This window comes from Myxine glutinosa, unplaced genomic scaffold, assembly GCF_964187855.1.
Source record: "Myxine glutinosa unplaced genomic scaffold, kmMyxGlut1.1 SCAFFOLD_2081, whole genome shotgun sequence".
Taxonomy (NCBI): Eukaryota; Metazoa; Chordata; class Myxini; order Myxiniformes; family Myxinidae; genus Myxine; species Myxine glutinosa.
In genome coordinates, this window is record NW_027618176.1 from 35,735 (window position 1) to 50,317 (window position 14,583).

Sequence of the window (14,583 nt, forward strand, 5' to 3'; positions counted from 1 at the left end):
AGTATTACAAATCAACAAATCAGCTCCATCAGCAAACTCCAGAATCCTTTCACCTTCTCCATTTCTCACACCATATCCGTAACCCCCATGAACCCCCTCAAACCCGTCCATACTCCTTCCCACACGTCCATTTAGGTCTCCTCCTACCACAACAACTTCCTCATCTTTCACGTTTTCCATCAGCTTCTCTATCGCACACCAGAACTTGTCCTTCTCTTCATCGCTCCGACCAACCTGCGGAGCCTTCCAAGAGCCTTCCAATCATCATTTTCACCATCATCAACCTATCACTCACTCTAGTCACACTCACCACTGTCTACAAACTCCTGAGAAAACAGGACACCAACACCATTCACGCCCTCCGGGCACCCTTGCCACACAAACTTGTATTTCTGGCCCTGCCTACCCTTCACCATTCTCACACCACTTCCCTTCCATCTCGTCTCTTGCACACAACATATGTCCACTCTTCTTCTGACCAATACTTCCACCACTTCTCCTGATCTCCCTGTCATTGTCCCTACATTCCATGTCCCAAACCTCAGAAACCGATCTCCACTTCGGGCTGTACCCTGCCCATATGTAGTTGTAATTGTCATGGTTCTCTTTTTGAGGCAATGTTTTTATGGCCGGATGCCCTTCCTGACGCCAACCCGCTTGGTCGCCTCCTACGACACGCAGGCATACGGTGTACATATTCTAAACCAGGGTACACACCGGGAAACGTTTAAAACATGGAAATTTGGGGGGGGGGTAGGGGGGGCGTCAGCACCACGGCTGCGGGGGCCCGGTCAGCACCACACCAGGTCAGCACCACACCACATCGGCCCGGTCAGCACCACACCACGTCGGCCCGCTCAGCACCACACCACGGCGGCCCGGTCAGCACCACATCACGGCGGCCCGGTCAGCACCACACCACGTCGGCCCGGTCAGCACCACACCACGTCGGCCCGGAGCCTGGCGCGAAGTCCAAGAACATCAGCACGTCATCCGAAAACAGCTCCGGTTGGCGCGAACCAGGCCCCGACACGCCCTTGCTCACTCGGCCCTGATGAAGGCCTCACTGGGTGTTCTCCAAACAGGGGCAAAATCGTCCAAGCCACGCTGGATTTCGGCGGCGGAAGCAGCCACGAAGCGACGATATTCGGTCGGGCTGTACGATTCTGTACGCTTCGCTGTACGATTCGGTCGGGCTTTTTACGACCATTTCCGATGGTCGATTTACGATTTTACTTTTAACCTAAAACCACGTGACCTATGATGTCATAATTTTCAAACTATATGCAGCATGGTGTAAGACATTTGTAAAGTTTCACAACAATAGGGTAAGCGGTTTCTGAGATATAATTATTTAATATTTTCCTTCAATCCAATATGGCTGCCACACCATGTGATCAATGACGTTTTTATGATCAACTTTTAATCGCCATGCCTAGTCGATGACACACCTAAAGTTTTGAGTCGATTGCTTTGGTGGTTTTGGAGAAGATGGGTTTTTTTTTGGTTTTAGGTTAAATCCAATATGGCTGCTAAACCGTGTGAAATATGATGTCATAAATTTTATATTTCAATACAAATGGGTCTTTGTTCATGTGCATGAAATTTCAGATTTTTAGGATAAGGCATTCGATTAAAACATTTATGCCTGTTATACCACTTAACTGATGATGTCATATTTGTCATGTTTTTGTTCCCCATTGGGGAGAACTTGACAATGTGCTAAGTTTCAATTTTTTCCATTCAGCGGTTTCCAATAAATAAAATTTTTAATTATTTGCGTTTAATCGAAGATAGCTGCGAAACCATGTGACCAATGACATCACAATTATCATAAAACATTCTGCATGGGTGTCAGTCCTACCCTGAAACTTTTGTTTCAATCGGACATGTGGTTGCTGAGAAAAACGAGGTTTAGCCCGTATGGACGGACGGACTTACGGAAACCCGAAAACAAAATGCCTCCGGCCACTTCAGAAACAAATAAACAGAGAGCAAATTGAAAATGCCCACACACAGGGAACTTTTATTCCATCTCACAGTTGCTGGTCCGTAACTGACGAGGAAGATATTAACAATGTGAAATGAGAGGGAATAAATGTTTGCTTGTTTTTTTTTCTAATTGCACAAAAATGCGCACACATTTTGCTGGGTGACATGTATAATTTAAAAACAGAAGAAAGCATTGCTTATGAAAAGTAAAAATAAAATCAAGGAATTTGGCCAAATATTTAAAACAAGCAAATTATTTATTTATTCCATTTTTGCTTACACATGAATCCAAGCTGGTACAAACATCAGGCTGGCTGTATCAGGCTTGGTGAGAATGGGGTGATAAATGTTGGGAATTTTCTCTACATTGTATTCATGAGACAAGCTCAGGAGCAACCATCTATCTTTACAGGATTCACAGGATTATCAAACCAAAATTCCAACAATGTCACCAAAATATTTTGCCCCAATGCCTGGCAAACGCAACTGTAAATAATAAATCTTGATGCAACTTAAACATGAAGTTTTACTCATAATCTATGATGCATCAAATGATGGCATACTGTCGATAAAGCAGATCGCGAACCTTGTAGTAATCTTCACAAACACATCCTTCCAGACCAATCTTTCCAGCTTCAGTCTGGAGAGGAAAACAAAATGACAGATTAAGTTAGATCTCAGATTAAATGTTTAAATATTGCTTCCAGGTCTCAACGTATCCACGTTTGTGTGTGTATGTGCATGTCGTTGGTTGTTATCTCCATTTTCGTGTTTCAGAAGGTGGAACGGAGCCCTCCCAGGTCTCGATGTATCCATCTTTGTGTGTGTGTGTGTGTGTGTGTGTGTGTGTGTGTGTGTGTGTGTGTGTGTGTACAAAATATGTGCAATATGTCACGCACAAGAGGTGTGTGTACAGAATACAACATGTGCACAATATTGTTACGTGTATGGGGGTAGGTAAAAGAATACCAAAGAAAAGGTAGAATTGTATAATAAATAGCATGGACTGTGTGACGTGTAGGAGCATTTTGATGTACATAAGTGGGGAAAATGTAGCTTAAGGTTGTTTAAATGTTCATCATACGAGGGGCGATGCCGTGTTAATTAGTAATAGGGATTAAGGTTAATTTTCCCCAGTGCATTAATTTCTCCCAGTGTGTACCCTGGTTTAGAATAGGTACACCGTATCGCTGCGTGTCGTAGGAGGCGACGAAGAGGGTTGGCATCAGGAAGGGCATCCGGCCATAAAAACATTGCCTCAAAAAGAGAACCATGTCAATTACAACTACATATGGGCAGGGTACAGCCCGAAGTGGAGATCGGTTTCTGAGATTTTGGACATGGAATGCAGGGACAATGACAGGGAGATCAGGAGAAGTGGTGGAAGTATTGGTCAGAAGAAGAGTGGACATATGTTGTGTGCAAGAGACGAGATGGAAGGGAAGTGGTGTGAGAATGGTGAAGGGCAGGCAGGGACAGAAATACAAGTTTGTGTGGCAAGAGTGCCTGGAGGGCGTGAATGGTGTTGGTGTCCTGTTTTCTGAGGAGTTTGTAGACAGTGTGGTGAGTGTGACTAGAGTGAGTGATAGGTTGATGATGGTGAAAATGATGATTGGAAAGCTCTTGGTGAACGTCATCTCGGGATATGCTCCGCAGGTTGGTCGGAGCGATGAAGAGAAGGACAAGTTCTGGTGCGCGATAGAGAAGCTGATGGAAAACGTGAAAGATGAGGAAGTTGTTGTGGTGGGAGGAGACCTGAATGGACATGTGGGAAGGAGTATGGATGGTTATGGATGGGGGTTACGGATATGGTGTGAGAAATGGAGAAGGTGAAAGGATTTTAGAGTTTGCTGATGGAGCTGATTTGTTGATTTGTAATACTCAGTTCCAGAAAGAGGATAATAAGCTTGTTACATACACGTCAGGTGGGTCGACGACAACCGTTGCCTACCTGATGGTGCGTAGGCAAGATAGGAGGCACCTCCGGGACACAAAGGTGATCCTGGGTGAGGAGGCTGTTTCACAGCACCACTTGGTTGTCTGCGACATAAGGGTGAAAGGTGCGAGGAGAGCGCGGCGGGTGAAGTACCAACCAAGAATGAAGGTGTGGAGGTTGAAAGAGGTGACAGTAAGGGAGGCATTAAAAGAGAGGCTGAGTAGGGTAGGGGATGATGTGGTTGAGCTTGAAAGTAGTTGGATGTCAATGAAAGCTAGTCTGTTGGGAGCCGTTGGTGAGGTATGTGGATGGACAAAAGGACCACCGAGGCACTCGGAAACATGGTGGTGGGATGATGAAGTTGGAAAGAGGATTGACGAGAAGAGGAAGAAGTTCAAGGAGTGGCAGAAGGCGAAGGGTACGGGAGCAGAAACAGCAGAGCATGAAAGTTATAAATCAGCCAGGAAGGCTGCAAAGAAAGAGGTCGCAAAGGGGCAGGGGGCATGTAGGAAAATGTTCGGAGAACGCTTGGATTCGGAAGAGGGTCAGAAAGCAGTATTCAGGATTGCAAAGCACATAGCGAAAGAGAGGTGTGATGTGATGGGGGTGAGTTGCTTGAAGGATGAAGTGGGACAAATCATTGTCGACCCAGATGGAATTAAAGGAAGATGGAAAAGATATATGGAAATGCTGTTGAATACAGAGAATGAATGGGATGGCAACATCGAGAGTAACCCAGTTTTCGGACCGGCAGAGAGGATAACTGAGAAGGAAGTTGAGGAAGCGATAAAAGCAATGAAGAGTGGAAAAGCGGGAGGGCCGACAGGAGTTGTGGGAGATATGTTGAAGGCAGCAGGAAGTTGGGGTGTGAAGAGAATGACAGAGATCTGTAATCTGGTGGTGAAAGAAGGCCGCATTCCAGTGAATTGGGAACTGAGTACCCTCGTCCCTCTATACAAGGGGAAAGGTGACCCTCTGGAGTGTGGCTCATACCGAGCGATAAAGTTATTGGAGCATGGAATGAAGGTATTGGAAAGGGTGTTGGAGAGTAGGATAAGGAAGAAGTGAAGATCGACGAAATGCAGTTTGGATTTATGCCAGGAAGAGGAACGACAGACGCGCTTTTCATTGTGAGGCAGTTGCAGGAGAAGTACATGGAGAAGAGGAAGAAGTTGTTTTTTGGGTTTGTTGATCTGGAGAAAGCATTCGATAGGGTTCCACGCAAAGTATTGACATGGGCATTGAGGAAGTTAGGAGTGGAGGAATGGTTGATCAGAGTAGTGATGGCAATGTACAAAAGAGCGCGCACAGCTGTAAGGACGAAGGACGGGAACAGTGGTGAGTTTGAGGTGAAGGTGGGAGTGCATCAGGGGTCGGTACTAAGTCCACTACTATTTGTAGCTGTGATGGAGGTGCTGGCTCAGAACGTCAAGGAGGGTTTACCGTGGGAGTTGTTGTATGCAGATGATCTGGTGTTGATTGCGGAAAGTATGGATGGACTGAAGGAAAAGATGAACAAGTGGAAGAAATGTATGGAGACAAAAGGTCTGAAGGTGAATATCGGAAAGACTAAGGTGATGGCAAGTGGTAAAGCATGTGGTGAGGTGGAAAGAACTGGGAAGTGGCCGTGTGCTGTGTGCAGGAAGGGTGTCGGAGTGAACTCCATTCAATGTACAATGTGCGCTGAGTGGGTTCATCAAAAATGTAGTGGTCTGAGAGGGTCATTTACCAGTGTGGCAGCTACATTCAAATGTAAGGTGTGCACAGAGGGAGCTGCAGATGGAGGAAATGTTGAGTTGGATCTTGGAGACGGCGTGAAGCTGGAAGGTGTGAAAACATTTTGCTACCTCGGAGACATGCTGAATGGAGAAGGTGGATCAGACTCGGCAACGGTTGCTCGAGTGAGATGTGCATGGAAGAAGTTTCGGGAACTGAGTGGCGTGCTGATGAGGAGGAGAGTGTCGCTGAAGCTGAAGGGAAAGGTGTGTGCTGCATGTGTGAGAAGTGTTATGATTTATGGGAGCGAGACATGGGTAATGAACGTAGAGCAGCAACGAAGGCTGGAAAGGGTGGAAATGTGAATGGTTCGATGGATGTGCGGAGTATCGTTGAGAGAGAGGAAGACAAATGATGAATTGCGAAAGATGATGGGAATATTGCCTGTGATTGATGCTGTGAAGAGGAACAGGTTGAGATGGTTTGGTCATGTGTTGAGGAAGGATGAAAGTGACTGGTTGAGAAGAGTGATGGAAATTAATGTAGAAGGCAGTAGAGGACGGGGAAGACCGAGAAAGACTTGGCTAAAGATGGTGGAAGAAGAAATGCGGGCAAGGGGGTTAACAAGGAGAGATGCAGAAAATAGGGCAAAATGGAGAAGATTGTCATGGGGACCGCAAGGCTAACCCCTGCTCTAGAAGGGAAAATGGCCTTAAAATGCATGATGTATGTATGTATGTATGTATGTATGTATGTATGTATGTATGTATGTATGTATGTATGTATGTATGTATATATATATATATATATATATATATATATATATATATATATATATATATATTGTTGCGGATATGAGGATTGAGTTTTTTTGATTGTGTTTTTATTGTATAGTAAATTGTTGTAAAATATCGCCTTCCTGCCTCCAGTCTGTTGTATAAAGGTCAAAGGGCGTTCCGGTAGTTAATTCCATAAAGCATACATTGAAGGACACTATAATACCCTTGTTCAGTAGCTTATATCCTTATTATGTGTGTTAGGGTAAGGCTGTGTCTCCCATTAATTTAAATACTCCATTGCACCAAGTGAAATAAGAGTAGATCCCCTTTCATTTCATTTCAATGGCCAACTGCATTTTGGGCGGTTTTCTTCAACCACCATTGGCCACGAGGCAAGGTTGGGGAAGTAGGGCGGGTCTGGACCTCGTCATCAAGTGGGCTGTGCCCACCAATCAGGCTGTGCCCACCCCAGTGTGTACCTGTCAGGCTGTGCCCACCAATCAGGGCCGAAGGAGCTCACCGATGGGCGTGTCCGGGAGGCCGGCGGCTTGATTTGCCCGCGGTGATATAAAAGAGCGTGCGCAGAAGCCGTGAGAGAGGTCCATGACAAGAGTTGCGGCGAAGAGATCACCGAGAAGAGAGTTGAGTAAGGGATCCCTGAAGAGAGCAGCTTGAGCCACCGCGGCTGCATCAACAGCAGCTTGAGCCACCAAAACTGCAGCCACAGCAGCTTGGGGCCTGGACGGACGTTTTGAGCAGGACTGAAAAGGAACGGCGGCTGCCAAACGCGCCGATCGTGCTGCGGTATCCGTGGACCGGCCTCCCCCCTCCAAGCCATCCACCTCCGCCATTCCTATCATCATTCCCCGTGTGAGTCGTCTTCGTTTGTTCTGTCTTGGGGTATTAATTAAGCCAGTTTAGATAAGCTAGTATTTTCACTGTGTCACCTGCTTTTTCCATGTTCCCTGTATATAACCTTGACTGCTCCTTTTGCTTGTGTGTGTAAATAATAAATCCCGTTACTCTTCTGTATGTCTTCTTCTTCCTCTTTACATTCGGTCGCTTTAGAGGTTTCCAAATTGAATATCTGTGGCGCGATCCGGCCAACGTTCGGGAATCGGGTTTAGTCGGGAAAACTGTTCGGCCGTGGTGCCATCCGCTCGGCAAACAACATCCTTATCCGCGGACTGTAACAATATATATATATATATATATATATATATATATATATATATATATATACACATACATATATATACATATATATATATATATATATATATATATACACACACACACACACACACACACACACACACACACACACACACACACACACACACACACACACACACACACACACACACACACAGTCACGTGAAAAAGAACGTACACCACATGTAAAGTTTTGTCTTTTTCAACATATTTCAACATACAGCTATTTGATCTTCATTTCAACAATATTGATAGATAAAGATGATATAATATAACAAATATCATGAAACATTTACATTTTGTAGTCCAATGTATAATTTAAATAAACATTAATGCAAATTTTGCATGTGGAAAAAGTAAGTACACCCCTACATTTATCACTACTTCAAATACCTAAAATTAGAATCAGGTGCACCAGCTCAGGTGCAAATGATTAGAACATCGTTAGAGAGGATTTTGGAGGAACCTGTCTTATTTAAACCTCAGACATTTAGTTTGGTTTGCTCTTTGTTGTTGAAGTGTGCGGCGTCAACATGCCGAGATCAAAAGAGCTCTCTGAGGCCTTCAGAAAGAAGGTTATAGATGCCTACGAGTCTGGGAAGGGATTTAAAAAGATCTCCAAACAATTTGAAATCAATCATTCGACTGTCTGGAAGATCATCTACAAGTGGAGAAGATTCCATACAACTGCTAACTTGTTCAGGCCAGGCCGCCCCAGCAAGTTCAGCCCGAGAGCAGACCGCAAGATGCTGAAAGAAGTCTCTAGGAACCCCAGAATGTCATCACGGTACCTACAGGTAGCTCTTGCCACTGTTGATGTCAAAGTGCACGAGTCTACCATTAGAAAGAGGGTGCACAAATTTGATCTACATGGGAGGTGTGCCAGGAGGAAACCTTTTCTGTCCAGAAAGAACATCAGGGCAAGACTAAAGTTTGCCAATGAACACCTCGGCAAAGACCAGCACTTCTGGAACAATGTGCTCTGGACAGATGAGTCAAAGGTAGAGCTATTTGGCCACAATACCAGAAGACATGTTTGGTGAAAACCAAAGACAGCATTTGACCACAAGAACCTGATACCAACTGTAAAGCATGGTGGTGGAAATATTACGGTTTGGGGCAGTTTTGCTGCATCAGGGCCTGGGCAGCTCACCATCATAGAATCCACCATGAATTCTTCATTGTACCAGAGGGTGCTTGAGGATAATGTGAGGCCATCTGTCGGAGAGTTGAAGCTCAACCGAAGGTGGACCTTGCAACATGACAATGACCCTAAACATACCAGTAAATCCACCAAGGAATGGCTGAAAAGAAAGACATGGAGGGTTCTGGAATGGCCAAGTCAAAGCCCGGATCTAAATCCCATCGAGATGTTGTGGGGGGATTTGAAACGAGCTGTGCATACAAGAAACCCCTCAAACATCGCACAGCTGAAAGAATTCTGCATGGAGGAGTGGGCAAAAAATTCTCCCAGTCGATGTCAGAGACTGGTAGACAGTTATACGAAACGCCTCCTTGAGGTTTTTTCTGCCAAAGGGGGCAATACCACCAAATGGAGCCAAGGGTGTACTTACTTTTTCCACATGCAAAATTTGCATTTATGTTTATTTAAATTATACAATGGACTACAAAATGTAAATGTTTCATGATATTTGTTATATTATATCACCTTTATCTTTCAATATTGTTGAAATGAAGATCAAATAGCTGTATGTTGAAATGTTGAAAAGGTCAAAACTTTACATGGGGTGTACTTACTTTTTCACGTGACTGTGTATATATATATATATATCGTGATCATTTATATATACACTACTCAGAATAAGTTAGGGATATTGGCAGGTCTTCGGTGTGGTTGATTTTGTGTGTTAATTATGTTGAAAAAAGTTGTTGGTCCTAATTCTATGGTTATTAATGAGTGTGAAAAAACACAGCATTCTTGATTTCAATACCCTAACCCCAACCCTATAAAAAAAATTAACTCACTCCCACAATATCCCTAACTTATTGTGAGTAGTGTATCGTTTTTGGGTCCGTCTCTCAATGGTGAATAATTACTTAAAAATTAGAGTATCCGGATTCAGATCTTCATTAAAATCGAATGAGTTCATCCTTATCACACACCCAAACCTGTCCACCAAATTTCATCTGGGTCTGGCTGTAACTTTTTGAGATATCCTGCTTAATTAAAGACAGGCAGACAAACAGACAGGGGTGAAAACATAACCACTGTCCACCTTCGGTGGCGGACGTAAAAAAAAAAAAAAAATACCACCGAGTAATATACCCTGAAATATACATGGGTTGTCATAATGTCCACAGGAATGCAATCAGGACCCCCAGATTTATGCATACTCTGGAAGATAGCATGCTCTACGATGCAGTGTCAACTTCTAGCACCACATTTAGTCATAATATAATTCAAGGAAGTTAAATTCCACCAGAGATCAAACCCGAGACCAGAAAGCTCTGAAGTAAGTGTTACATATTTATGTGAATGTATGTGAATTACCATTCAGGTCTTTGCTTATCCGTGTGTAGTATATTAAGTTGTTGTGTAGTTGTGGTTGGAGGGTCAGGAGCCCTTCTGAAAAAGTGGCTGGAAACGGAAGTGACCGGAAACGGAAGGGAAAAGACACGAGGAAAAAAGGACGAGGATTCTTCTTCCTCGCCCCGCACCGACGAAAGAGGGGATTGATTGAGCCGTGTGGAAAAGCGGCGTTCCCGAGCCTGTCTGGCGAGAGGAGTTACCGGGACGGATACCTGCCCGGTGGACGTCAAACTGTCGTGTGGCCGTGCACCGACCCAGCGTTTGGCGCCGTTCGCGACCCCGTCTAAAAAGACGCGTACGGGTCGCCCGTTGGGGCCTAACACGCCTGGCAAGCGGCGTGGGGCTTTTGGCTTGCTTTCCCGTCCCCGCTTCGCGTGGCCGCGAGGGGCTGTAGCCGGGGTGCCGGGTACGATACCTGCCCGGTGGAAACACGTCCACCCAGGGTTCGTTCAACCGCCCGAGTGCGGCGACGCCGACCATCATCTTGGTCAGGAGGGGCCCAGAGACATTGTGCGGGACCGAGACCAAAAGGGGGTCGTGAGTACTCACCGGGACACACGTATATAAGATGGCCATCTTAATCATAGGGAATTGATTGTGGGTTGGGAATTGTTGATGGTTGTGTATTGTTGATTGCTCGGGGAAAATCTCCGTGGTTGTATCATTGAAATTGTATGGTATCATTACCATTGAAATATATCCTTGAACATCAGTTGTCTCTTGGGTGAAATTCATATGGATTGCGTGGCGAAAGCGCATATATAATACAGCTTTCTGGCGAGGTTCCTCTCACGGTCCGGGGGTCACCGAGACCAGGTATTCACCGAGGGGACCACGTAACAGAATTGGGGGCTCGTCCAAATTACGATTTGCGGTTTCGCAATTGGGTCTACGTCCGGGATTTAAAATTGTATAACATAATAAAATAATAATTTTTTATTAATTAAAATTTATTAATTAATCATTAATTGGTAAAAAAAAAATTGAGAAATTGGGGTAAAGTCTTGGGTGAAGGTTAACAGGTGTTAACGATAGGCACCATGGCGTTTGTGGCACAGAACTTTGTGGTAACCCCGAGTGAGGCACAGTTCCGAGCGTTGCTAAAGTCGGACCTCTTGAAATTGGCCAAACATTTTAACTTGGAGGTCCGAACTAATTTGAGGAAGGCAGAGTTGCAGGCCACGGTGATACAATCTATGGTGGGATTAGGAACATGGGACGAGTTAGCCTGGGAGTGGCTACCCGAAGAACCAGAAGACGTTGAGCTCCGGAAACTGGAGTTGCAATTACGGAGCCAGGAACGGATTAAAGAAGAAGAAAGGAAAGCAGAAAAGGAAAGAGCAGAAGAAGAAAGGAAAGCAGAAAAGGAAAGAGCAGAAGAAGAAAGGAAAGCAGAAGAGAGGAGGGAAGAGAAACAAGCAGAGGAAAGGAGAGTGGAACGAGAACTCCAGGAAAGGTTAGCAGAAGAAGAAAGGAAAGCAGAAAAGGAAAGAGCAGAAGCAGAAAGGAAAGCAGAAGAGAGGAGAGAAGAGAAACAAGCAGAGGAAAGGAGAGTGGAAAGAGAACTCCAGGAAAGGTTAGAAGGGAGAAAAGCGGAGGAGAGGAGAGCTGCAAGGGACCTCGAAGCAGAGGAGAGAAAAGCGGAAAGGGAATTAAAGGAACGTGACATGGAGCTTCAGCAAGAAATCAAATTCAAGGAGCTGGAGTTAATGAGAGAACGGGGAGAGGCACCACCCTTGCTGACGGGGTCGACACCTAACCAGAAAACCTGGGATGTGGGCAGACATGTGAGGCTGGTTCCACCGTTCAGTGAAAAAGAAGTCGCGAAATTTTTTCCACACTTTGAGAAAGTGGCTCGACAATTAAACTGGCCGGAGGAGGCCTGGACCATACTCGTGCAAAGTGTGCTGGTGGGGAAAGCTCAGGAAATTTATTCGGCGCTACCAATGGACCAATGTGCAGATTATGAGGTACTGAAGACGCACATCCTCAAAGCGTATGAGTTGGTTCCGGAAGCTTACAGGCAAAAATTCAGGAATGCCAGGAAGAGGGAGAGTGAGACCCATGTGGAGTTTGCCAGAGTGAAAGAAAACATGTTTGATCGGTGGTGTGAGTCAAAAGGAGTCGGGAAAGACTTCGAGACATTGCGGGACTTGATCCTGGTGGAGGAATTCCAGCAGTGTGTCCACGAGGACATCAAAGTGTACCTGCAGGAAAAGAAAGTACCAAAGTTGTGGGACGCAGCCACCATGGCAGATGATTATGCTTTAACCCACCGAATAGGGGTCCACGAACCTAACTCCTCGCCTAGATCTCCGCAGGGGAGGTGGGGAACAGCAGGTGCGGAGAACGACAATACCTGGCGGCGGCCTCGAGAGGAGTATGGGGACAACGCGGATACCCCACCTGTTCGAAATCAGAGGGATGCGGGCCCAAGACAAACTTATATTTCGGGGGGCCCGAGGCAGACCACGAGTTTTTCCTCCGGGCCTACTTGCGCTTTTTGCAAAAAACCTGGACACTTGATGTCCAGTTGTTACCGCATGAAAAGGGAAGACCCAGAGCGGAGTCCGACTATTACGACTCCAAATGCAATGGCCATTGTGAGAAATCGCCATCAAAAGGGTTACCAACCATTTATTTCAGAGGGGTTTGTGTCACTGGATGGAGCCTCGACTAACCGGAGACCGGTTAGGATATTGAGGGACACAGGAGCACATCAATCTTTAATGCTTGAAGGCATTTTGCCATGGTCCGAGGAGACGGCAACGGGGGATAGTGTTCGTTTACAGGGGATCGGGGGCGGTGTTAGTGCTCCACTTCATGTCATCCATCTGGAGTCCGATTTGGTGTCAGGACCGGTCACCGTCGGTTTACAAGCCACGCTTCCTGTAGAGGGTGTATCTGTGGTTATCGGGAATGATTTGGCCGGGGGTCAAGTTTATGGTAACCTGAGGGTTGGTAAAGAGCCCAGCAGGGAAAATAACACCACACCAGCTCGGGAGGGCGACAAAAGTACCAAGTTATTTGTAGGGGGACTGAACTTCAAAACAGAGGAAGAAGTTCTGACCTCTGTCTTCAACAGATATGGGCCGCTGGTGGAAGTGCGGTTGGTAAGAGACAGGGAAACGCAACAGTCAAGAGGGTTCGGCTTTGTCACGTTTGCAAGCACAAAAGACGCCAGAGAGGCAGAGAAGAATTGGAATGGCAAGGATTTGGAGGGTCGGACCATAACAGTAGGGAAGGCATTTCGTAGGCGTCGAGAGGTCTACAGGAGAGGACAACTGGGTGGTAGTGTTGGTGGTGGCCGCAATCAATATTATTATGGAGGCTCCCTGAGTTACGGCAGCTCCCGAAGGAAGGATTGTCAAAGTAGTGGCCGAGAAGGAGACCGCTATTCATGGGACTACAGGGACAAGCGGTCCCACCATAATTATTAGGGAAGTTCTGAGAAGTTGAAGCACTGAAGGTGGCGGAGCCGCCGAGCCAAGATTCCTACACGGATTAACCGTGAACGCCGTTCCTAAAGGCGTCCAGGTAGTGAACTTTCATGCACGGACTAACCGTGAACTCCACGTTCCTCAAGGCGCCCATGTAGAGAACTTTCCTGCACGGACTAACCGTGAACTCCACGTTCCTAAAGGCATCCATGTAGTGAATACTCGGCTTGGCCTCCCGGAAAAAGTGCTATCGAGTTGCTTAACTTTGGATCTTTGATCAACCCCTTAACCTTCATTCACAAGAAACTGACAGTCAAAGTCAGAGGGTCATGAGATGGAGTTTGGCTTGGCAGGAGTCCAAGGGGAAATTGAACATGTAAAGGGCAGGGACAATGTCGTGGCTGGTGCTTTGTCCAGAAGGAATTACCTTTGAAAATCTCTGGGGGTTGTGTGAAATTTTGTTGCTTTATTGTTAAGTGATAACTGTGCCCGGGGGGAACTGATAAGGTGGGGGGGTTGAGTTATCTGGTTTGTTTCTCCAAATTGGCCGGCAAAGAAAGTTTTCGCTGGGTTCAAACTTTCTTTCTTGAAGGGGGGGAGTGTTACATATTTATGTGAATGTATGTGAATTACCATTCAGGTCTTTGCTTATCCGTGTGTAGTATATTAAGTTGTTGTGTAGTTGTTGTGGTTGGAGGGTCAGGAGCCCTTCTGAAAAAGTGGCCGGAAACGGAAGTGACCGGAAACGGAAGGGAAAAGACACGAGGAAAAAAGGACGAGGATTCTTCTTCCTCGCCCCGCACCGACGAAAGAGGGGATTGATTGAGCCGTGTGGAAAAGCGGCGTTCCCGAGCCTGTCTGGCGAGAGGAGTTACCGGGACGGATACCTGCCCAGTGGACGTCAAACTGTCGTGTGGCCGTGCACCGACCCAGCGTTTGGCGCCGTTCGCGACC

The 14,583-nt window shown here is 46.0% G+C and overlaps 1 protein-coding gene across 1 annotated transcript in view; it reads right to left on the bottom strand.

Moving 5' to 3' along the window:
• Positions 1-1,999: 1,999 nt before the first annotated feature.
• LOC144889266 (cleavage and polyadenylation specificity factor subunit 2-like) overlaps positions 2,000-14,583 on the bottom strand; it is a 43,038-nt gene continuing 30,454 nt past the window's right edge. Inside the window, exon 3 of the mRNA XM_078769322.1 lies at positions 2,000-2,632. Within this exon, the coding sequence (XP_078625448.1) occupies positions 2,540-2,632 (93 nt within the window). The 3' untranslated portion in view covers positions 2,000-2,539. The remainder of the gene's footprint in view (positions 2,633-14,583) is intronic.